Source organism: Crocuta crocuta, unplaced genomic scaffold (assembly GCF_008692635.1).
Source record: "Crocuta crocuta isolate KB4526 unplaced genomic scaffold, BGI_CrCroc_1.0 scaffold619, whole genome shotgun sequence".
NCBI classification, from domain to species: Eukaryota; Metazoa; Chordata; class Mammalia; order Carnivora; family Hyaenidae; genus Crocuta; species Crocuta crocuta.
Window position 1 is genome coordinate 1962380 of NW_027533395.1, and position 22892 is coordinate 1985271.

Sequence of the window (22892 nt, forward strand, 5' to 3'; positions counted from 1 at the left end):
GCCCCATAGGCTCAGAAGCCCCGCCTGGCAGCCAGGCGTCAGCCCCTTTCGGGCACATGGTGGTATGTCTCTGTGTGGGCCCGTTGTCAGAAACGGCACAGGGAAGTGATTGTAAGAAGCACCCTGGCTCTTCCCCTTAAACTCACTCTGACCACAGGCTTGTCACCTCACCTCTCTGAGCCTCCATTTCCTCCTCTGTGAAAGAAGGGTTAACCATAGAATATACATGGGATGCTCGCTGTGAGGACTCAGCAAGTGAGTCTATGGCCTCGTTGCTCTAGGGTGGAATAGGGCTGCTGTTCTGAGTTCTGCCCTTGTCTGGGCCCTGGGGGCACCCGCTGAGATGTGGTGTTCGGTGGTAAGGGAAAAACGATGTAGTCAGAGGTCCTAGGCTCCCACACTGGCCTGCCACAGACCAGCTCTGTGGCCTTGGACTTGTTACCAGCTCTCTTTCGTAAAGGAAAGAAGTACACTAAACCACCTCTCAGAGTTTCCTTCCAGTCTTGAACTTCCATGACCTTCTTGGCCGTAGCATTTATCTCCTTCATGGGTCTTGTGAAAGGGTTTGTCAAAAGAGAAGCTAGGGGAAAGGACAAGTTTTAGAATTCACTTTGGGAAACCAGAGGAAGGGACCACTTTGTGAAAGAGCAGTTACATCTGGGGGCGGGTCCACACAGCTGGTAGGACTGGTCCCCAGTACCTCAGGGGCTTTCATAAACCACTGCCTCAACTCCCAGGCCGCCCCATGTCACCCTCCATCCTTTTGCCTGCTGACCTCACACCCTCCCTCTGGGGAGGTTCTCTGCCTATCGGGGTGCCTCACTAGCCAAAGGCCCTAGCACCTCAGCGCCCGCAGCGTGTGAAGAGGTTGGGCCTGCCCCTCACTGGCTGGCTCACTGTGGAGCCTAGACATCTTGGGTGGCTCCTGCCCCTTGCATGATAAATAACTAGAGCTTCTCACCCAGTATTTTGATGGACACTTGGGGAATTGTTCTGAGATTCACAGCCCAAACCAGAATCCGGCCTTTTGAATAGGATCAGTGGGTAACCCTCATTTCTGGCTGAGGCAGATTTGAGAGGCTGTCAGTGGGGGCAGCTGAATTTGAAAGAACATATCTTAGATTGCAAAGGGACCCCGTGGCCCAGTTGTGGGCAAGCTGTTGGCGGGAAGCAGGACAGGAGGGAGTGTGAGGCAGCAGGGACAGCTCACTGTGGCCAAGGCCACAGGCAAGAGGAATCTGGTACAGGGCCCCTGGGGCCTCAAAGCCCAGCAGGATGGTGGCCTGGTTCTGCTGCCCAGCCAGGCCCACTGGTCTGACTCCTAAGAATCTGGTTTCCGCCCCCTCACTGAGGATTGTAACATTTCCTGGTTAGGTGAAGGATGTGTATGTCCCTGCAGCTCTTGGCCATTAGCAGGAGCGTGTGTGCTCAGAACCTGCTGAAAGTTACAGCCTTTTCAAGGTCGGCTGGAAGGAAGCTCTTGGAGCTGCACCTCTTGGTACTCTAGCTCCCCAGCTTTGGAGAACTTGGGAACTGAGATTCCAGGGCAGGGAAGAAGGGCTCCCAGATGCTCCTGCTGCTATATAGGGAAGAACAAGCCACTCACTGCGACATAAACTTTTATATAGCATATTGGCCAAAGATGAGGCTTTGGAACCCAATCTAACTGTGACCAACTCCCAGCTCCATACTCCCTGGCAATGTGACCAGCACGAGTTACTTCACCTCCCTGATCTCCAATTCCTTATCTGTAAAAGGGCTGTAACAATAGTACCCACCTTGTGGCAATGCTGAGGAGGAGTCAGTGAGAAGGGCTTTGCACAGCTGCTGGCATTTGGCCAGCACACGGTCAACGGTGGGTGTTGTTACCACTATCATCAATCACAGTCACTGTCATTATTCAGGAGCCCAGCCTGAGAGACTCCCATCTTGCCCCTCCTCGTGGTGTTTACCTTGTGCCAAACCTGTCCCTGTGCTTGCTTGCAGGAGCCGCAAAGACAGCCTGGAAAGCGACAGCTCCACGGCCATCATTCCCCATGAGCTGATCCGCACACGACAACTCGAGAGTGTGCATCTGAAATTCAACCAGGAGTCAGGGGCTCTCATTCCCCTTTGCCTAAGGTGAGCCCCACAGCTCCCAGCTCATCCTCAGGGAGCCACCAGGCCTGTGCTGGCCTTCACCCCACACCTGGGTGGAGTCTAGGGCCCAGGGAGGGAGGAGGGCCAGCCAGGCAGTTCCATCTTGGGCCTGTGGAGGGCTGTGGACTCTGAACCAGCCTGTAGCCTGCACTGTGCTGCAGAACACTCCTTTGTCCAGAGAGGTGTCCCTTCAGCCTTGCTCCCTTGGGAAGGCCCAGTGGTCTGGGCAGTCTCACGCCCCTGCCATCCCACAAGCCCCACGTCAGTAGCACCAGAGTCGCAGGGCAGGGCTCTAGTGGGCCGGGCTCTATTTTCTTCTTCTTGTTGCTTTTCCCATGCATAACGCTCAGCTCTCCAAACCCAGTGGCCAGCACAACAAACTCCTTGAGGGACCAAGAAGCCCAGCTGTGTCCTTTCTGCTGCTGTCCACAGTGCCAGAAACCCAGCCCTGTGGCCGGCATTCAGCTCTCTGTGTGGGGACGCTGCACTGGGCCGGATCTGTTCATCTGACTTCTTGCATAGCCCTGGGGGTTTCCACCCTTACTTTTATAGCAGGGGAGGTGACCAGAATAACTCTGAACTCAGACAGCAGTGACAAGGAAGAACGGGGTTACCCTGGTTTGGTCTCTCCCCACTGAGCCCAGAGCCTGAGAAAAGAATTTGGATGCTAACCAACCTTGGCCAGCCACCCTGGGCAGCAGGGTAGAGATAGCAAGTGGTCAGAATGAACAGGGGTTGGCAGGGCCCCCCACCAGGACCCCAGCCATGTCCTTCCCAGCTCCCTCTCTGGCCCAAGCTCCAGATCATTAGACTGGTGAAGGGTTAATCCAAGGCAGCCCCAGAAAGCAAAGGACAGGCTTTGCTTCCTTTGCTGGCTGGCATCTCTCCCCCACTGACATTGTCCCTGCCTGCCCTCCCCCCAGGTGTATTTCCGGACTGGGGATTAGCAGTAGCTTCTTGTGGCTCCCTCAGAGTGACCCCATTTGGCTTCAGCTTTGATGATGATGATGATTTATGATTTGTTTGTTTGTTTTGAGGTATGCTTGTGGCCTTGGGGCTAGCCTTTTTTTTTCTTTAAGTTTATTTTGAGAGAGAGCACAGTGGGTGAGGGGCAGAGAGAGAGGGAGAGAGCGAGCGAGCGAGAGAGAGAGAATCCCAAGCAGACTCTGCACTGTCGGCACAGAGCCTGATGTGGAGCTCGAACCTACAAACCACAAGATACTGACCTGAGCCAAAGTCAGATGCTGAACTGGCTGAGCCATGCAGGCGCCCCAGGGATAGCCGTTGTAGTCTTGTGGGAGGTCCCAGGAGCAGGTGGTAGACACTGCCCTGAATACAGGAGTTGTGCTGCGAAGGCATTATGCCATCCTCCCAGGGGCTTGGGAAATTTGTTTAGGTACTACTTCACCCCCACCTTCAAAACAAAGGGGGGACATGACGCTGCTCTTAATTTTGGGCATGGCCTTGGGCATATTGCTAACTGCCTTCTCTAGCCTCAGTTTCCTCACCAGGNAATGGCAGTAGAGACCTCGTGAGAGGCTTCTCTTAGAACATGTTTGATTATGGTCGCCTGTTGGAGGGCAGGTGGGCTTTCTGGAGGGCATTTGCCAGGCACCCTGTCCCAGGGAGCACAGTCCCCACAGTCCCTGAGCCTTGGCCAGGCCTGCTGCTCATTGTCTCTGTGTTCCTACCCCCAGGGGCAGGCTCCTGCATGGACGGCACTTTACATATAAAAGTATCACAGGTGACATGGCCATCACATTCGTTTCCACGGGAGTGGAAGGCGCCTTTGCCACTGAGGAGCACCCTTACGCAGCCCATGGACCCTGGTTACAAGTGAGAGGCTCATTTTCTTTCCCTGCCTTCTTTTTTAAGCCCCTCCCTACCTTGTTTCTGTGGGCTCTTCCCACACCTGCCTCTCCCTCCCCTCCCTTGGCAGCTCTTGTTGGCTCCCTTCCAGAGGGGCTGGTTATGGGAAACCGTATGGAGTGTGGATGCTGCCGCCTCTCCCATCAGCTATAGGAGTACTTCCTGGCCTCTCCACCGTCACCTGAGACACTGGGGATAACTCTCTAGGCCCTGGCCATTGGTTTGCCTTGGAAATCCAGGTTTGAGGGGTGTGAGACTTTCTGCACCCCGGGTAAACCAAGGTCCAGGAAACCAAGTGTGAAGCAGAATAAGATGGAGTATGGAAGCCACTAGCAGGTGCCTGTGTGGAATCCCACCCAAATTCCTAGAAAATGGGCATGTGGACGTGGACTGGGGTGGGATGGGCAGGCCTCAGCAGACAGAGCCTCCCCACTCCCCTCATCTAATGGCTGTCCTGTTCCTCCTAATGGAAACCCAGCTTTTCTGCATGGAAACCTGCTGGCTTGTCCAGAACACTTTGTCCTTCCTTTGCTCTTCTGGCTGGAGCACAGCTTCAGAGCCACTGCCAAGCGGGGTGCTGAGGCCTGAGAGCCACAAGCCGCCTTCCAGCCCCCACCCTGTCCCAGGTCTATAACGGGTACTGGGCTGGTCCAGCACACTCCCAGATGTATTAGGGAAACATCCTTTTTTCTTTGTTTGTTGGGTGCGTGGGAGGAAGAACACTCTACCTTACCTCTCTGAGGAGTCTCGAGAAAGGGGATCTGACCCTAATCCAGAAACGGACTGTGCCTTGTTTGTGGTGTATGGAGGCATGATTATAGTAGCGGGGAAGAGAATTATGCTGGCTTTGTGGGTTTAACCCTGTCTGGGGGGTCTATGAAGCATACTTAACCGGTTGTGTGTGTGTGTGTGTGTGTGTGTGTGTGTGTGTGTGTGTGTGTGTGTGTGTGTGTGTGTGTGTGTGTGTGTGTGTGTGTGGTCGAGCTTGCCACTGAATTTCTCCTCCTTCAGGCCAGCCCCCCCACACACATACACACAAATAACTAACCCTTAATTAAAACAAACAGCAAACAAAGGACACCAACCACACTCCTCAGACTAAGTGAGGTAGAAATGGAAGCTAGTGCTTTAGGAATATTGTGTCCCGTAAATTATCTTGCCTTTTTCCACTGTTGTTATTACATTGTCCCATAACAAAATTACTTTGAACCATAAAGTTATAAATACATTTTAAAAGTCCCACTTGGTAACATTAGATTTCTGTCCATGTGGTGTTGGTAGTTACTGTAGCAAAAGCTCTGAAGTGTAACATTTGAAACTAGCCCAGCACCTCCCCACCACCCCCAGCTATGTCCCAGGAAGCCACGCTGCCTCTTGCTGGTAAGGAAAGGGAGGTGGGGACCCAGCAGGAGAAACCAGGCTTGAGAGTTCACAGGTCATCATTCCCAGGAGGCGACTGTGCTGACAGGTCTCAGAAGTATCCTCACATAGCATTTGTGTGTATTGGAGGTTCAAGCACATTTTCTTGGGAAAGTAGGGGCCAGGATCTCCCCAAACTCAAGAAATTCCCCCCAGTTACGTTTCACATCCTCAACTCTGAACCTGTCCTTAGAGTCTTGCCTTCCCCCTTAGAAAGTCTTCCTGCCCTGAGGAGGGGTTAGCCACCATCTCCATTCTCGGCAGCCTAGGAGCCCCAGCTCCACAGAGGACTCAGCAGACATGGTGCCCTCAGTGACCTCAGAATTATGAATCCAACCCCAAACTAGGAGGCCCTTATCCCTGGGCTACTAACATTGTGCTCCCAGCCCCACTGCCCTCACCCTGGGGCAGCCCCTCCAGGGAGCTGAGGCACTGGGCACGGCCCCTCCCATGCACTGTTGCCCAGGGAACAAGAGCGGTGGGAACCAGCCACTGGCCTCGGCATGTTTCAATAAAGTTGCTGTGCTGGGAGCTGCTTAATCAAAGGCCTGTGTTATGGGCTCATTAGTGTGGTCCAGCACGGGCCAGCTCACAGGGGAGCTCCTAGGAAGGCTGGCTGGGGCCCCGCTCTCCAAGCCTGCACCCTCACTCACTGAGAGGATTCTCAGGCCTAAGGAGCCCTGGGAAACCCTCTGCCTGTACCCCCCCCCAACTCTCCTCCAGTCCTGAGCCATGGAGCCAACACCCAGACAGCCCTCCTCCCTGCCCCCAAAGCAGTCAGCACTTTCTGCGTCTGACTGCCAGCCTGCCTTCCCCTTTAGGGTCTTGCCACTGTGGTCACAGGCAGCTGCCTAGCTTGTGGGAACCTGGGCTTGTAATTACTCGTGGGCCTCTGGGGCTCCCTCTGGGGTTGGTTGTCTCCCCAGGAGTCTGCAGGACCTCTTGGAGGCCCGGGGTTAAGCTCATTACCAAAGAGGGGCCTCTTCCCTGGACGAAGAAGGGCCCCGGGCCCCTTTGGAGGCAGTTCTCCAACACTGAGAGGACAGCCCCCACTGCAGGAATCTCTTGCTCGTGCTCCCAGGATCTGGGGTGTCTCCTTGGCCTCTGTGTGCCAGGCCTGGTAAGGACAGAAGAGCAGGAAGAAGCTGAATGCGGCGGGCCCAAGAACATGAAGAGCTCTAGACTTCTGTTTTCTTGGCTGCTGCTTGAACTCTCCCTGTTGATCCCAGCTGAATGGGGAGGGGCTGGGATGACTTTCTTACATCAGCCTCAACAGCCTTGGAAGCCCTTCTCCCAGCCTTGGCACCTTGTTCTGGCTGCCAGCCTGGGCCTGTTATCTCTTGGGGAAAAGGCATGGCAAAGACACCCCGCATGGGGGAAAAGTGACAGAGGAGAGGCTGAGAGAAAAAGGCAGAGGGTGAGGGAATCTGGGCCCTCACCGGAGTGTGCGGAGGCCCCACACAGGCCATCACACCTACCTTCTCCTGGGCCTGCACCTGCCCTCTCTGCTCCTCCCCTCCCCCCACTCTCCAGCTACAGGAAAGTCAAGGCCCCAGCACAGAGAAAGGCAGAGCCGTCTGCAACCCCAGGGTGAGCTCGGTGGACACTCCCTGCTTCCTGGAGGAGCTGGAGAGGCAGGAATCCTACGCCAATTCCATAGGCTTCTCAGTTTCCGGAGGTCAGTACCTTGACTCCATCTGCCCTACCATCTGCTCTTTTCATCCTCGTGGAGATGGTAACGCCTGTCAGGCAACTGCAGAGCTTTGCGGGAGGGTCTTCAGACCCTGGGGGAGGCCTGCCAGCACCTCTCTTGCACACCTTCCCCCCAGCATTCCACATCCCGGTAGCTTTAACGAGCCTCTCTCCCTTGAGGCTGTCAGCACTGGGCTGTTAGTCTTCTGAGCAGGAGCCCAGCCCAGAACTGAGTCGTTCATCTATCCCCAGCCAGGGTTGATCCAAAGAGGGGGAGAAGTCAGCCCCAAAGGTCACATGGGGGTCACATCACCAAATATGAGAATATTTTTTTAAGCCCTGCAATGCTTTCTCAGCTGTGTGGTGTCTGACAGCTCACTCAGGTGGAACCCCCCATTTCCAGCCATTCCCTACCAGCCCTGATGGGAAGCCCCAGGCTCAGGATAAGATGCCCAGCTGCTGTTCTGAGTGTGCTCGCTGCTCCAGGCCAAGTTTGGGAATCACTACTGGGCTCTCATACTGGCCCAGTGGCTGACTCACCACTGTCCTCTGGACAAGCCCTCGCCTTCTCCTGTCCTCATCCACCCATTTGGATGTTGTATGGAAGACACTTGGCAGTCCCTGGCCCCGGCCCCTGGCGGCTCCTCCCCAGTGCCTCTGTTTCTCTTTCTTCTGGTAAACCCGGCCACAACCTGTTCTCCCCGGAGACCTTTGCTATCATGGGACCTCATTGTCAGGGGGTACACCCATTAGGGTTTAAATCCCAGCACTGCACCTGGGGAGTACAGCACCCTCCCTTCAGGAGAATACTGTGATGACCTGCTCTGCCCTCACCAGCCAGCGACCAGAGCAGGAGGGCTCTGAGCCTGCTCCCGGCCACCAAAGCCAACTTCTCACCACCCACTGAGAACAGGAAATGAGTGTGTGCCACACACACCTCTACCCCCAAGCCTGGGGGGTCTCCACGCTGTTTTCCGGCTTGCGTCTGGCCTGTTGGGAGTCTGGGGAGGGGGCTGGACACAGACTGGACTGCTTCCTCGTCCTGCCTCCTCCTCGGCCACTGTGGGCGCCAGAGTAGCTCCTTGGCAGGCCTTACCCTATAAACAACACATTTCCGCCTCCAAGAGAAGGAAAGAGAGGGAAAAGAAAGCCAAACTTGTTGGGAAGCAAGAACAACGTGTCAACACGAAGAGCAAACAGGGCCCTGGACAAAGTGTGGATTGTCATATCAAGGGGAAGGAGTGGGCATTGTCAGCACTGTTTGCAGACTCAGAAATAGCACCAACCACAGACATTTGAATCACATCTGCAGCAGCTGGTCTCCTGTCTGCAGCACAGCAGGGCCTGCCCAGGGCAGGCACCACAAAAGATCACTTTTTGAGTTCCTTCTGGACCTTGCTGGGACTTGGTGAATTTGGAGACTTTTGACAACCCTCCCTCATCTCCAGCCAGCCAGGTGACGATAAGGCGCCTGGTGTGAGCACTTGGAATAAGCCGCTGGTCTGGATTCCAAGCCCTCCCTCTGTCCAAAAGTGTGGGTTGGTAGCGGGGGGCAAGGAGCCACTGCTCCACTCAATCTTGGCCAACTAGAAGGTAATGAAGCTGCAGCCACCAACTCACCCCTGTTGCATAAGCCTGTGCCCAAACTCCCTTCCCCTGGGAGCCTGAGTATTTCCCCCATGATCTCCCGGGGTGCCTCAAACATGCAGACCCCTTAGCCTTGCCAGCACATTCCAATACAGAAGGTCTGGATGGCACCTCCATATTTTCAAAAGCTTCCAGGGGAGTCTGCTGTTCAGATTGGTCGGTGGGAGCTTTCTCCTCTGACCAGAGCACCTCTTCCCTCCAAGGGCTGGTTATACAGAAACACAAGCGTTTTATGCCCAGCTCATGGTGACTGCAGATATTACTGAGTGGTATTGTCATTTTCAGTATTATTACTGTTATTTCTACTGCTGTTTTCTAGGTTAGAGTAAATGTTCCCCTGTATATGCATTCACTAAGCTGGCCTGGAAATTTGCCTTGCTGGTTCTCACTTGGAAACCATCTTTGGGCACGGTTTGCCTTCCTTTCCAGTTGGCCAACTTGGTTTTTGAGCAGCTGGGTGTCTATGGTGCTCAGCCGTCTTGAGCTGATCAGGGTCGTTCCTCTTGAGGAGATATATGGCCGGTTGGGGTTGGGATGGCTGGTTTTCCAGGCCATCTGTAGAAGCCAAAGTCACCTTTACCTCCCCTTTCAGAGGAGAGAGAGGAGTTAGCCATGAGTATACAAGCCTTCTAGAATTGAGGTATTTTCCCCAGACAGGAAAAAGAGTATCCTCTACCACGATGAGGTCAGATGACTGTTCTGAAATCCAGAAGCCTTGTCGCCTCTCAACACCTCCTTGTCTGCAAAATAGGGGTGATAGCTACCGCCTTTGCAGGACTGCCATGAAGGTTCAGTGCGATGATACCAGTCAGGCCCTTAGCCCAGTGCCCCGCACACGGAGGAGGCACTACTTCTGCTATTGGTGGCGTTATCGTTGCTACTGTCATCATAACCATCCCATTATCATTTGTGGCAGAGCCAGGCAGCTCCATGGGGACCCAGTGAGTTTCAAGAGCCCCAAGCGTCGCACGGTGCAGGCTTTTCCCACAGTTGCATCACAACAGTGAGTCTGTTGCTCATGAGAGCGCCCAGGAGCTGCTCCGTCACAGTTGTCTATCTCCAGTGTCCTGTGGATAAGATCTGTTAACATTCTCAGCTCCAGGTCTGAAATACACAGAGAACAGGGCCTGCTTGTTCAGTCCAAGCTTCTAAGGTTTAACTCCCAAAGGAAATTAAATTAGATGCCTGCAGCTATGACAGTCTGTCGTGTTTCTTTGCAGGGAATGTCACCCTTAATATCATGCAGATCTTGTGTATAATTTTCTCTGTTTAATTCTTTTAAAATAACGCAAAGTTTCCAGCAGGAACCAGCAAAGCACCAAAAGTGAAAATTGAGGAGTAACTAGGGTTTGTCCCCTTTTCTGGTCTTGCCATCCCCTCCCCGAGCTGGGTATAAAATGAGTCTACACACAGATGGTACGCGCTTGGTGGTGTTTCTGCTAAAAGCCATGATAGTGTACCCTGTCTCCACTGCCTATTCCAGACCTTTGTCAGAGGAACTGGCTTAGGACGGAGCTCCGTGTTAGTGGGGCTGCCTTTCCCCTTGTTGAAAAACAGCTCTTTGGCGTCTCACTGGGTGGTCACAGTCTCGGTGAACCCTCCCCTCTACCTCAGCCCCAGCACTGTAGTCCCAGACCTATTTACCTTTCTGGCAGAAAGTCCCTCCCTCCAAGTTATTTGTGGGTAAGAAATCAGCCCAGCCTGGCCCAGACTGGAGCCATTGTAATGTAATTGGGTTTTAGGTATGCTTGTGTTTGTGCTAGCATTTGCAGAGATGGCAGCAAGCCCCGGAAATGCCAAAACTATGAATGTGACTTTTGTACTACTCCCGCAGACTGGTGATAACTGGTAGGGAAACTCTGGACTTTGGGAGGGGGGGTGCTGGGATAACGGAGAGGCATGGGCCCAGGCAGTGGGAAGACTGAGGTGTGATTGGGAAAGAGTCGCTGCGGTCTAGGAGTGCTCCAAGGTGCACTTGGGTGGGAAGGGCCACCCCAGGTGGACATTTCCCTCTACTGACTTTGTCTGTTTAAATCTGGTCTCTGTCCTCATTTGAGGCCTGAGCTCCTCAAACAGAAAAAAATATATATCAATGAGATGGGAGCCAATGGTCAGAGCCAGTTTGCTGTTGACTGTGGGCTTGCAGCCTGGGAAGGAGATGTCCTTCGGCCCCCTGTCAGCCAGGAGAGGGTGCGGGTCTAGGTAGAGTGTAGATTGCTTTTGCCTTGTCTCTGGGGCTCCACTCAGGGCCAGGCCTAGCAGAGACACCCATGGAATGCTGTGGGATTGAACAGATTGATGGGCAGATGAGTGGAAGAACAAATAAATATATAAATGTTGTGCAGGGGGAGAGCAGTACTTCAGGCATGACTTTAGAGTCCAGGCACAACTCGGGTATGGTCTTAGCCACACACAAGCCATGTGACATTGGGCAAACTACATCACCTGTCTGTTCCTCAGTTTCCTAATCTGTGAGGAGACTGCAGGAGATAAGATACACGAGCAGTCAGCACAGTGCCTGGTACGGCAGTGGTTTGCTCGCTCGGGGTCATTTTCTCATTCCTCGCTCCCACCTCCAAGCCATCAACTTCCCTCGAATGGAGCCAGCCATCTTCCATGGTCCCAGCAGCCCTGCTTGCTGCTGTCCCCACACTTCTCTGCCATTTCACTTCATCTCACAAGCTGACTGTATTTCCAAATAGTGAAACTTCTCTTCTGTCCAGAGTAGACAACTCCCAGGGGAAACCTGAAGGGTATTTTCTCAAGTTCTTGATCCCCATCCTTCTAAAGGGGTTTCCCCTCAGAAGAGTCACTCACCTTGGTCTTCACCCCATTGTCCTTCCTCTGTGCCTCACCCAAGGCGTTCAGAGTTTGCTGGAGGAGGCAGAACAGCAGCAGGTGGAGCCACAGCCTGGAGGGTCGAGAAAGGTCAGGTGTGGAGACCAAGAGGCCCATGGACCAGCACAGGGAGGAAGAGAGTGGGGGAAAGGGTCACGCTGGGAAGAGGAAAGACATCCTCAGCCTGGGCCCACTGTGGTACAGTCCTGGCGTGAGCTTGGCCTAGCTCTGCAGAGCCAGCCTGAGCCTGCTGGGAAAATGGCCCACCAGGTTGAGGAAGGCCTGTGAGGGTAGTGGCTGTGCCAGCCGAGTAGTGGGGCTGGGCTGTCCCAAACATCAAAGCATGACATGGCAAGGCATCAGACTAGAACAGTGAAATGGGACAGCTGGGAGGCGACCTGGAGGAGAGGTTTCTCGAAGGAAACTTTAGAGCACTCTGGCTAAATGAGGCCAACAGGGCAAGGGTTTGGGACCTTCTGGCTTGAGAAGGTGTGGGTACTGCGGAGGGAAACGAGTTGAGAGACCCTTTCCCATCTGTAAAATGAGAGACGTTGGTGGACAGCCTGCAAATTCTCCGGCTCACACATTCTTGGATGTACCTTCCGGGGCATTTCCAGATTCCAGATAAGGCTTGTATTCCAAATACAAACAGATTCCGTTTGTCCTACCAAGTGGGAGGTGAGGGGGAACATGCGAGCCCAGTTGGGCACGGAGGACGTTGGCAATCGCTGTTCCCCAGCCATTAGCTTTTCTGTTTCCCCTCTGCTGCACTGCCGCATGCAGAGGGCCCCAACTGTCAAACAGGCTCTTGTCCTGCCCATTCCCGTGTCCCTTCTGGGGACCGGCAGCACCGTCTTCACACGTACCCCCACCTTGCTTCCCCATTGTCCTGTGACACCCTTCCTTCACTGCCCTTATCCCTCTGATATCGCAGGCCGGTGGGGAGTGGGGCAAAATGACAGTCAAGGAGAGGCTTCCAGCACTTCCCTCTGTCCCTAGAACAGATCACCACGGGCTCATATCTCCTCCATGGCCAGAAGAAAGATCCATAGCTTGGCAGTTGGCAGAAAGACCACTCATTAAGAAATAATAATACAAGCCTATCTTGTGCCTTCTTCCCAGATTCTGTTGACTGAAGAGTTTGTAGAGAAAATGTTGGAGGACTTAGAAGATTTGACTTCTCCAGAGGAAGTAAGCCTGTTTGATTCTCTCTAACAGCAGCTTCCAGTCCCCAGGAGCCCATGTGTGTCTTTCTGTCTGTCTGTCTCCAAGGTGTGGGGATAGGCTGGAAAGGAGACCCTGGAGATGTTAAATGGCTTTATTTCTGCTTTTCCACCATGCCCTGTCCCACCCCAGCTGCCGTAAGGACACCCAGCAAATTGTCCGAATTGGTGGCTCCCGAGAACCTCATTGAAGAGGCAGCCAGGGCCTCTGGGCTAGTGGTTCTCAGCCCCTGCTGTTCCCTGGCAGGTCCTGAACAGAAAGCCCACACCTACTCCAGAGAACATTCTACTGGAGAATTCTGGTGGGCAGTAAGGGACTCCTGCTCTCGCCTCAGGCCACCCAGGAGCCAGCTTCCTTCCTTCTCCAGCCATGAGCTCTCCCTTCTTGGTCTGCCTCTTCCAGCAGGAGGAGCTGACAGGCCAGGTGGGGGCTTGTGCCTTCCCCGGCTGCTCATCTAGGGTATAGGAATGGAGCCCATAAGCCCCTTTGTTTTTCTTCCTTGTTCCTGGCATCCTCATTTGCAGGGACTTACCTCATCCTGGAAAGTCCCGTTCCCCTCCCCTGGCCTCCTACTAAGCTGCACCCCAGTGGGCTCTGAGCCTTCCTGGCCTCAAGGCTCCATAGGTTAGTGGAACATTAGCAACCTAGCCAGGCCTCTGGAGGGCCCTCCTCTGCCCGTGGGAGAGACAGACAGACCCTTCTGTTGGCCTTTCTGCCGGGAAGTGTGTTTGGGGGAGAACTCCTTCACCTCCCAGGGGCCAGGCTTTCAAGCCAGAGGGAGGCCATGCAGGAGCTAGCATTCAGCCAGGGCTGGAGTTTACAGCTGCCGGGGCTCCCAAGGCCGTGTCAGCCTGGACATGGTGGCCTCTGACATCCACCAGGTGGAAGAGAGTACACAGGGCGAGACTGTCCTGTCCAGGTCTCCAGGCGGACAGGAACTCCTCAGAGCCTGAGATCACCTCTGTCCTCTGGGATGTGGCTTGATAAATTAACTCATTTATACATTCCAAAGTCACTGAGCACCCAGTCTGTGCCAGCCAATCAACCCCCACGAGTCACTGGTCCCTGAGGCCTGGCTCCTATTCAGTCAGACCAGAGCCAGCTGCCCAGAAGTGCTTCCGGAGAGGCTGTGTCGCACTGGGATGGCACTGTGCCAGACCGCTGCTTTGAGCTTGGGTGTTGAGAGGGTAGGAGGGGGACCGTCCAGGCAGGAGGGACAGGAGCCAGGGGGAGCTTAGGAAAGTAGGTCACTAAAAATGACTTTTTTTTTTTTTTTTTTTGCTTCTCTGTGCAGAGGCTGTCCCCACATCCTGCCCCACTCTCCACTCACTCTGGTCCTGGCTTGGACAAGTCCCCCATCAGAGGGAGAGAGAGGGGGCCGGCCAGGAAGTATTAGGCCTGTCCACTTCCAGTCCCAGCTCTAGGCAGGCTGAGGGCCCTGTTCGTTTTACCTTTCCAGCCTGGCCTGACTTTTCCTCTAGCCCTGGGACAGTAGGAGACAAAAGGCAGACCCAGTTTCCAAGTCAGTGAGCATCTACTAAGCACCAGCTGTGTACCAGACCACATGCAAAGTCCTTGAGAGGGAATAAGATCTAATTAGCCTCTTTTCCCTACCCCAAACAGAAGCCCAAGAAACAAAACTGTGAGCAAATCCGCGATTCCTGGACTGGGGTAGGAAGAACTTGGACTTGCTCTGGCTTCCACTGGCACCATGCTCAGGCTGGTAACCCTGGGTAACAGATGTGCTTGAACAAAGGAGAGCAGGATGGGGGTGCACCAGGCCCAAGGAATCACCTCCAGCCACCCTTTTTCTGCTTCCCTGCTCCCACTGAGGCCAAGCCAGGGCCTCCTTCCCTTTGGACTCTTTGGCTAAGGCCACAGAGGGCAGGTTCCAGGGTCCTTCTGCACCCGCCTCTGAAAGAGAAGCCATGGCAGGGACAGGACCACAGAGTTCCAGACCTCAAGCCACTTCCCTGTATCATGGGCACCGTCCCCCTGCCCCCCATCTCCCCAGCCCCAGGGCCTCAGGGAGCAGATTCCTTACATGCTTGTGGCTGGAAGCAGAACCAAGGAAGTGAGCTGGAGGGAGGTCAGCACAGTCAAGAAAGAGTTAGAAAACATGCCTCCTCCAACCCCAGTTAATTATTGGCAGGGCAAGGGGAAGGAAGGGGTCACCGAACTCCAGCAGCCTGACCCCAGCCACCCACCTGGGAAGAGCGTGTGCAACTGAAGCCAGGCAGCCAGTGGCCTCCCTCGCCCCCAGCACCTGGGGGACAGAGCCTGGGTGAGGGCCCTGGCCTCTCTTTAGGCAGCCTGGAAAGAAGAAGGTAAATTCTGTTAACTGTGTGCACTCTGGCTCTGTGCTTGCCCCCTCCACAGTTCAAACTTCCCAAAGAGTACAGCTGGCCTGAAAAGAAGCTGAAAGTCTCCATTCTGCCCGACGTGGTGTTCGATAGTCCGCTGCACTAGCCTGGGCTGGGCCCTGCAGGGGCCAAGGGAGAGCCCGGCTGCTCCCCGGTGACTTCCAGTAAACAGCTGCGTGAAAGAGATTCCCACAAATAAAAGGACACATGTGAGGATGACCTCGCGGCCGCCGCACCCCCGCCTCACCTGCAGCTCAGGGGCCACCCCACCCCCCCGCCAGCCAAGCCCCCTGGGCTGGGAGCCGGCAAATGCAAACCTTCCCCTCCAGCTGCTGCCACAGGTTGTGGTTTGAGATTTGACATTGGACCTTCGACGTGGCCTTAGGTGGAGACAGGCCTCATCCTCACTCACCCCCTGCCACGCAGTCCTGCATGAGGGAGTGGAGTGGCCGCGTGCGTGCCCTGCCAGCTCTGCTCTGAGAAGCCTTTGGTAGGCAAGCTCCTCTGGCCACGGAACAATTCCTCCGACTGTGTTTGCTTTTCTTCCTCCTTATTTTATTTTGTAGAAACCGGATGGTATTTTATTGGTCTTCAGTGATGTCCAGAAGCCGTGTATATAATGTTTTTTAAACAGAACTTTATTCCCAGATGAACTGTCTCACTCTCTAGGACAGGGGCCTCGGCTGTCTCGCCCTCCCCAAGCCACCACCAGAGAAGGTGCTGGTGTCCGCCTGCCAGCCCAGGGCCAGGAGGAGCGGGTTTCACAGACAAGCTTTTCCTCCCAGCTGGGCCTGGTGGAGCCTGGGGCCGGGGGGGAGCTGACTTACGCCCCCATGCAGCCTTCAGCCCAGTTTCACTGGGGCCAAGAGGAGGTGCTGCTGGTTCTCAAGTGGACCAGGCCCCTGGCAGAGTTCAAGGACCACCAGGGTCCCAGAGACTCTGTAGCCGCAGCCCCATCTTCCGGGCCCACCCAGCCAGACTTGCCTCAGAGAGGGCAAGGCCCAGTGCTGCGTAGACCGTCCCCACCTGCCCCTCAGGGCCTAGGTCTCCAGCTCTTTGACCACTCCGGGTCCCATTTCCTCATCCCTTGGGCCTACCAGCCTCCAGGCTGCAGGACTCTGGCATATTAAAAATGGAAAAAATCAACCTCTCAACATGTCCTTCACTTTGATTTTGCAAACACCGCCCTCTGCCGCCCTCCTCCTCCTCCTCCCTGTGTCCATTCTTTTCTTGTCTTTCCCTCGCCATTCCATTCCCCATGCCTCTTTCCCTGCATCCTGCCTCTCATAGTCCTGAGCCCCCGTACTGCAGATCTTATGGTCTTCCCAGAAACAGACCGATCTCTGGCCCTTGGGTTTGGGGTTCCTCTTGGGTTCTCTCCCACTTCTGACCTGGAATCAGCGAGCCCCTTTTGTGCCCTCTCACCTCTGACTCTAGGGTCTTCTATTTCAAGATCGCCCTTCAGGCCTTTCCAAAGCGAACTCCTTTTGTCTGTGGGGGACCAAATAGGACCATGCCCTGCCCCGTCTACACCGCTACACACACGGGCACCACCATGGTGCCACAGGACGCCCATGGGGGTCAGGACCCCTCTGATGAGAGATTCAGCCAAAGAGCTGCCTCCAGGGCTCGTGAGGGCAGTGGCCGAGCCCTCCAGGGAGCAAGATCTGGACTTCCAAGGGGCCACTAGGGCCTGGCTGCTTGTCGGCACACCCATCAGGGCTACCCAGTTAACTCCATCCAACTCAGAGCTTCGAGGTGGATCAGCCTGGAGTCCTGGGAAAGGCAGGCTCTGGGCCTCCACCAATGAAGACGGAAGCTCCTTTGGACCTGATGTTGGCCATAGCTGTGCCTTCTGCTCCAGCGACTTTTCCAAAAGGACATTTCTCTGGCCTTCGCCCACCATAGCATCACTGCCTTTGAAGCTCTTGTCATCTGATGTTTCGTGGCCAGAGAGGTGCCCTTAGCTTGTCTCCTTTCCTTGCCACCCTGACCTGCCTCTCCACAAATTCTTTCTGGGGATCTGCCTCTTCCTGTCTGGTTTGGCCAATGGGGAGGAGGGTGTTTTCTGGGCTGAGCTTTGTCATCAGTATCGGAGGCAGGCGGGAAGCAGGTGAGCTCTGAGACCATGAGCATGAAGCCTGTGGTCCCTTCCTGCCCCATGATGTCAGGAACCTCCAAGGTCCGGCTGAGGCCAGGCCTCCATCTCCTTTCCCTACAGTGCATTGGCTTTGGTGGAGTAGCAGAGCATACACCATCTCTGACCCGGCCTTCCAGAGGTTTCTCTGGGAGGGGGCCTCTCTATTGAGCTTCTGGCTGATGAGAAGGGACCCTTACTGAGGACCAAGTGAGGCTGACCATGTAGTGTGCCCAGCATAGCACCTGGCATATGGTGGGTACTCATTAAATGCCTCTTTCCCTCCCTGCAGCTCTTCAGATGCCCTGACATAGTGAGTTGGGGAGGTAAGAAGCCCCCCTCCCCAAATCTGCATCTTTCACAGGCTTCCTTGTGGCTTGCCCAGTGTCTCCCTTCCAGGTCCCTGTGGCTAAAGCTGCTGAGAGGAAGGGGCTCCCCCATGCAGTTGGCCTTCCACGTACACACAGCAGACTCTGGAATCCTCAGGTCCAGTGTGGGCTGCAAGAGGACCGCAGACCCAGCTGTGGTTCTGACAGAGCGGCTCATGCAAGGTCTCAGGTCTGGCTAGGAAACGGGGTGCCTCTTCCTGCCCTTCTCTTCCTCTTCCAAAGGTGAGGCTTCAGGGCAGGAACCAGGAAGCCTTGGGGAGAGTCTAAAGGGCTAGAGCATTTAAAAAAATAAACACAGGGTCTTGGGACTGGGGTTTGAGATTGAGTTGAGAGCAGGGAAAAAAAACCCTGAAGGTTGGTGCCCCTATGGGGCAGACCAGTAGAGAATTCCCTTAACTGTATTTTTTTATCCAGTTGTCTTTCCTCTCTGGCTTCCAGGTCCTCTGTGCCAGGGGAGGTACCTGGGTCCCTGTTAGAAGACAGGAGCCCTGTAGAGAGAGCCCTCCTTTTGTACAAGTACCTGAATGCTGCACTGAGCAGACTTTTGTAAAATTTTATATTAGTTTCTAATGTCAATTGTGACTCGGTTCCTGGGGGCTGCAGCCAGCCTGGGACTTTTGTAAGAATTTTTGGGTGACTCACTTAGATGTCGTTTCCTTCTTGCTCCCTCTTCCTCTGTGTAATCTAAGTGCATTAAACATATTTGCAGAAGTGCCTGGATCTTGTGCTCCTTTCTGGATGCCTGGAGTAGGGGAGCGGAAAGCCTGGGGCCCTGTTAGAGGGGGTGGGTTGGACTCAGCCACTTAGAAGAAGCCGGGATGGGGGAAGGCCCTGGAAGACTGTAGTCGGCAGCCGTGGGGGTGCCAAGGAGCAGAATCACGCAGCTGGTGACTCTTCAGTCATGCAGAAATGACTTTGCAGGGACAGGCTCCCTTTCACTGGTCTTGAATTCCTCTAAGGTCATGGGGGTAGGAGCAAGGAACAGGTCTGGGGAGATGAGTCTGTGGATCAAGACCCTCTTTATTCCTCTTCTGCCCTCCTCTCACCAAAAAGCCCTTTCCCCTTGGGAAGGTGGGTCTTCCTTACCTCCCGTTTTAGAGTCCTTGCACCCCTTCCAGCTAGGGCCAGGAGACAGCCTCCCCCCTCACCATCTAAGTTCAGCCTCCTAACCCATGGCCTCATGGCAGGATGAAGGGGCAGCCTCAGAGCCGTCACACCCACTGGGTGACACAGAAGCCAGCCCTCCCTCCCTGTGGCCTGGGTGAGGAGGTGGTGGACCTTCCTACCTTCCTTCCATGGATTGCCCAGCTCCTGTTTCTTCGGGGCCTGGCATGGCACAACAGAGCCCAGAGTGCCGTGGGGAGAAGGCAGCAGGCTGGGACCTTAGAGGCCGGCAGGAGAGGATCCACACCCAGACAGGGTTCCCAGAACCTGCAGGATTGCTCTGGGCCTGCACGTGTTCTTTCCCTTCCTGTTAGGCCTGGCTGGCCATCTTGGAGAACAGCAGAGTCTTTTCCCTGGTCCTCAGGATGGAGCTGTAGCACCCAGGGGGTGGCAGAGGTCCTAGGGGGCATCACAAGAAGGGAAGATGCAAGGGGTGTCATTTCTTATGAAGGGACTCCCTGTCCTCTTGGAGAACCAGCCGTATCTGGGGGGCTTTCCCCAAGCGGAGGTCAGTGCTCCTTCCCCTGTGACCTCCTACTGAACCGTGGCTGGCCCCTGGAACAGTGGGGCAGGTCCTGTCTGGGGCCCTCAGCCACTCTGGCAGTCAGAGCAAGGGAGCTGGGAGGGTATGGAGCCAGGCTGATGACCACAGGGTGGCCCAGGCCACACCCCTTCCCCTTTTCTTTTCTCCTTGGAGGTTGGGGGTTGATTATCTAATCTTCCTCATCTGACCAGCCTAGAAGGACCCAGGGTCAGAGTGAAGTTCCTGGCCCAAAGAGTACAGAATAGCAAGGTCCTGTGTTTTGATAGTTCCTGGAGACAGGAGTAGGCTGTGGTTATTTCTGGAAAGAGGCTTCTGTGCCTATAGCAGAGACCCCACCCTGGATTTAGGGAGGGGAGAAATCTGCCATGTGTTATGCAATGTAGCCTCCAAAAGACCTGTACATTCCCCCAGGTGTCTGCTCTGCCCCATCTGGGGTGGGGGGTGGTTCAGGGGCCCTGTGTTGCAGGGGACCCACAGCCTCCAGAGCCATGGGAGCCTAGGAGATTTGCCAAACTGGCCTGACCAGGAGAATGCAAGCTGGAAGTGACTCAACCCAGCCCGCCAGGCACTGAGGCAGCTACAGGTTGCTGGTTGCAGCCCAGAGGAGGTGGGGAGGCCAGGGTGGGGGTGAGGGAGTGATGTGCAGGGCAGGAGAAGGGAACGATCTGTCCCAATTCTGCTGAGGNTGTGGCTTGGGAGAGGCAATCATTTCCAGGCCCCTTCCATGGAGGGTACCATGGGACAGTCCCCTTCTCTCCTCCTTACTTCCGGAAGTCTTTGGGAGAGAGCTAAGGACAGGATGTGAGAAGGGGCCATTGGTGGGTATCCATGGTCTGTGTTCGTTCACTCATTCTTTCAACAAACGCATGCTAGGCCCTCTGCTCTATGCTGGGAGACTGGACACAGGCCAGGCCTTAAGGAGTAGGTAGTACAGTGGGGAAAGGAAACAATTGCAAGAAAGAGCCATAAAAGAGAAAGGCAGTTAAGCTGCTTCCGGTCCTACACTAGCTCCACCACTAATTGTCCTTGTTCTGTCAGGTCAAGTCATTGTCATGATTTTAGACAGGTTTTTCATCTGCAAATGGATACTCACTTCACAGAGCTTTTGCAAGGATTAATACACATGAGACCCCTGGCACATAGTAATTGCTCAATTAGCGTTAACCCTTTATTAAAGGGCTATGCTAGGGTACAGACATAGAAAAGGTACCCAACCCAATCTAGGGAGATTAAAAAAGGCTCCCAGAAGGAAGTGACCTCTAAGTCAAGACCTGGAGGATACTTAAGGATGAGGGACAAAAGGAGAGGGGGCTTTACTGTTCAGACGGAACAACAAGGGCAAAAGCCACGCAACTCTTCTTGGGATTGGAAGAGTTCAAATTGCCTTAGGTTTAAGGCATCAAGCTTTCATTTGAGGGCCATTCCCTTGCCTGTTGGATGGAGAACGAAAGAGAGCAAGATTAGAGGCAAGGACCAGACAGGCCTGGATTAAGGTAGAAGCAGTAGAGGTGGAGAGAATGTAATTCATTCATTCATTCATTGAACAAGTATTTACTGAGCACCTGCTATGTGATACGTCCCATTCTAGGCACCAGAGATACATCATTAAAGAGAATTCCTCCTGGGGTGCCTGTCTGGCTCAGTTGGAGGAGCATGTGACTCTTGATCTCAGGGTCGTGAGTTTGAGCTCCACGTTGGGTGTAGAGATTACTAAATAAATAAATGATACTTTTAAAAAAGAAAATTCCTCCTTTCACAGATCTTATGTTTCAGTGATGGGAGGCAGATAATATTTGTTTAAAATAGAATACATAATACATAGGTATATGCGCTCTGGACAAAAAAATAAAGTAGAGAAGGAGAGATAGGGAGGGTTGGGGTGGAGTTTGTTTTTAAATACAGAGGTCAGGGAAGGCCTCCCTGCATAGGTGACGTTTAAGCAAACAATCTCAATGATATGTGCAATAGGGACATCTGGAGGAAGCATGGTCCAGGCAAAGTAAAGAGCGGCTGCAAAGACCCCAGGGGTTGGGGAGACACACGAGGTGTGCTTGAGGAACAAAAGAGGAAGCCAGTGTGGCTAGAGCAGAATGAGAGAAGAAGAATAACAGGAGATTACTTACACAGATGGCAGATTGTGTATGACTTTGCAGGCAGTTATAAAACTTTGACTTTTATTCTGGTTGAGGTGGGAAGCCATTGGGAGATTTTGAGCAGTGGAGTGACACAATCTAACATTTTTAAAGATTTCTCTGGCTACTGTGTTCAGAATTGACTCTTGGAGGTAAAGGCAGAAGGAGAGAAACCATTTAGGATCTACTGAAATAATCCAGGCTAGAGATTATGGTGAACTAATGGAGATGTTAAGAAGTAGTCAAGATTTGGGGCGCCTGGGTGGCTTAGTCAGTTAAGCGTCTGACTTTCGCTTAGGTCATGATCTTGCGGTTCATGGGTTCGAGCCCCGCGTCGGGCTCTGTGCTGACTGCCAGCCCAGCGCCTGGAGCCTGTTTCAGAGTCTGACTCCCTCTCTCTCTGACCCTCCCCTGCTCACGCTGTCTCTCTCTCTCTCTCTCCTAGAAATAAATAAAACATTAAAAAAAAAAAAAGAAATAGTCAAGATTTGCTGACGGTTTAGCAATGGGATGTTCACTGAGCAGTTGGAGATGGCAGTGGGAGAGAGGCAAGTAGGGGAAGGTGTGCAGAAATTAGTATAATTTAGTACCTAATGACTGAGATATTTATTGTGCCTCCAAGTGAAGATGTCAAGTAGGCAACTAGTATACGGGTGGATAATCTGAGAGATGTTTAAGAGAAGGATCTATAACACCCGATGACTGTATGGATAAGGGAGGTGAAAGATGGAGACATTAAGGTAGCCTCCCTGATTCTTGGCTTGGTAGCTAAGAGGCTGACAGGTCCACTGACTGAGATGGGGGACGCAGTGGAGGAGAACAGGCTGGAATGTGAAGATGATGAGTTTAGTTTCCAACACATTGAATTCAAGGTGCCTGTGGGACAATCTGGGTGGACAACATGGTTGGCTACACTGATCTGCAATCAGGAGGGTGAACGTCTGGGCTGGAGATACTGACTGGGGAGTCATCAGCAGACAGAAATAAAGCTTTCGGAGCGAGAGGCTCCAGGGAGCAGGTGTCAATTATTAGTAAGCGACAAGGATGGAGGGCAGGATGCTGAGAACTGTCAACTTGTATGAGATGGAAATTGGAGAAGTCTGTGGTTAGAAAGATAAGAAAATCAGAAGAGTATGATGTCTTACAAGTTAAGAGGAGGGTTCTAGAAAGGTGAGGAATGTGAGGAATCCTTTAGATTATCCTGGAGAGCATTGGTGAGGAAGTCAGAGAAGGACCCTCCAGCTGCTCCAAATTAGACCTTGTTGTTTCTCTGTACCATCTTTAGAACATAGAATTAAGGACTAGGGCTTGGAAGCCATTTTCTCTTTGTTTGTT

The 22892-nt window shown here is 53.7% G+C and overlaps 1 protein-coding gene across 6 annotated transcripts in view; it reads left to right on the top strand.

Moving 5' to 3' along the window:
- The window catches only part of SUFU (SUFU negative regulator of hedgehog signaling), a 113715-nt gene extending 95295 nt beyond the window's left edge, over positions 1–18420 (top strand). For 3 of the 6 annotated variants that reach the window (XM_077748384.1, XM_077748385.1, XM_077748389.1), the window contains 5 exons: positions 1987–2121; positions 3837–3975; positions 12727–12795; positions 14452–14547; positions 15208–18420. In XM_077748384.1, the coding sequence (XP_077604510.1) occupies positions 1987–2121; positions 3837–3975; positions 12727–12795; positions 14452–14547; positions 15208–15297 (529 nt within the window). In that variant the 3' untranslated portion in view covers positions 15298–18420. Of the gene's footprint in view, positions 1–1986; positions 2122–3836; positions 3976–12726; positions 12796–14451; positions 14552–15207 lie in introns of all 6 variants that reach the window. The other 3 variants (XM_077748387.1, XM_077748388.1, XM_077748386.1) reach the window with 2 other exon arrangements.
- The last annotated feature ends 4472 nt before the right edge of the window (positions 18421–22892 follow it).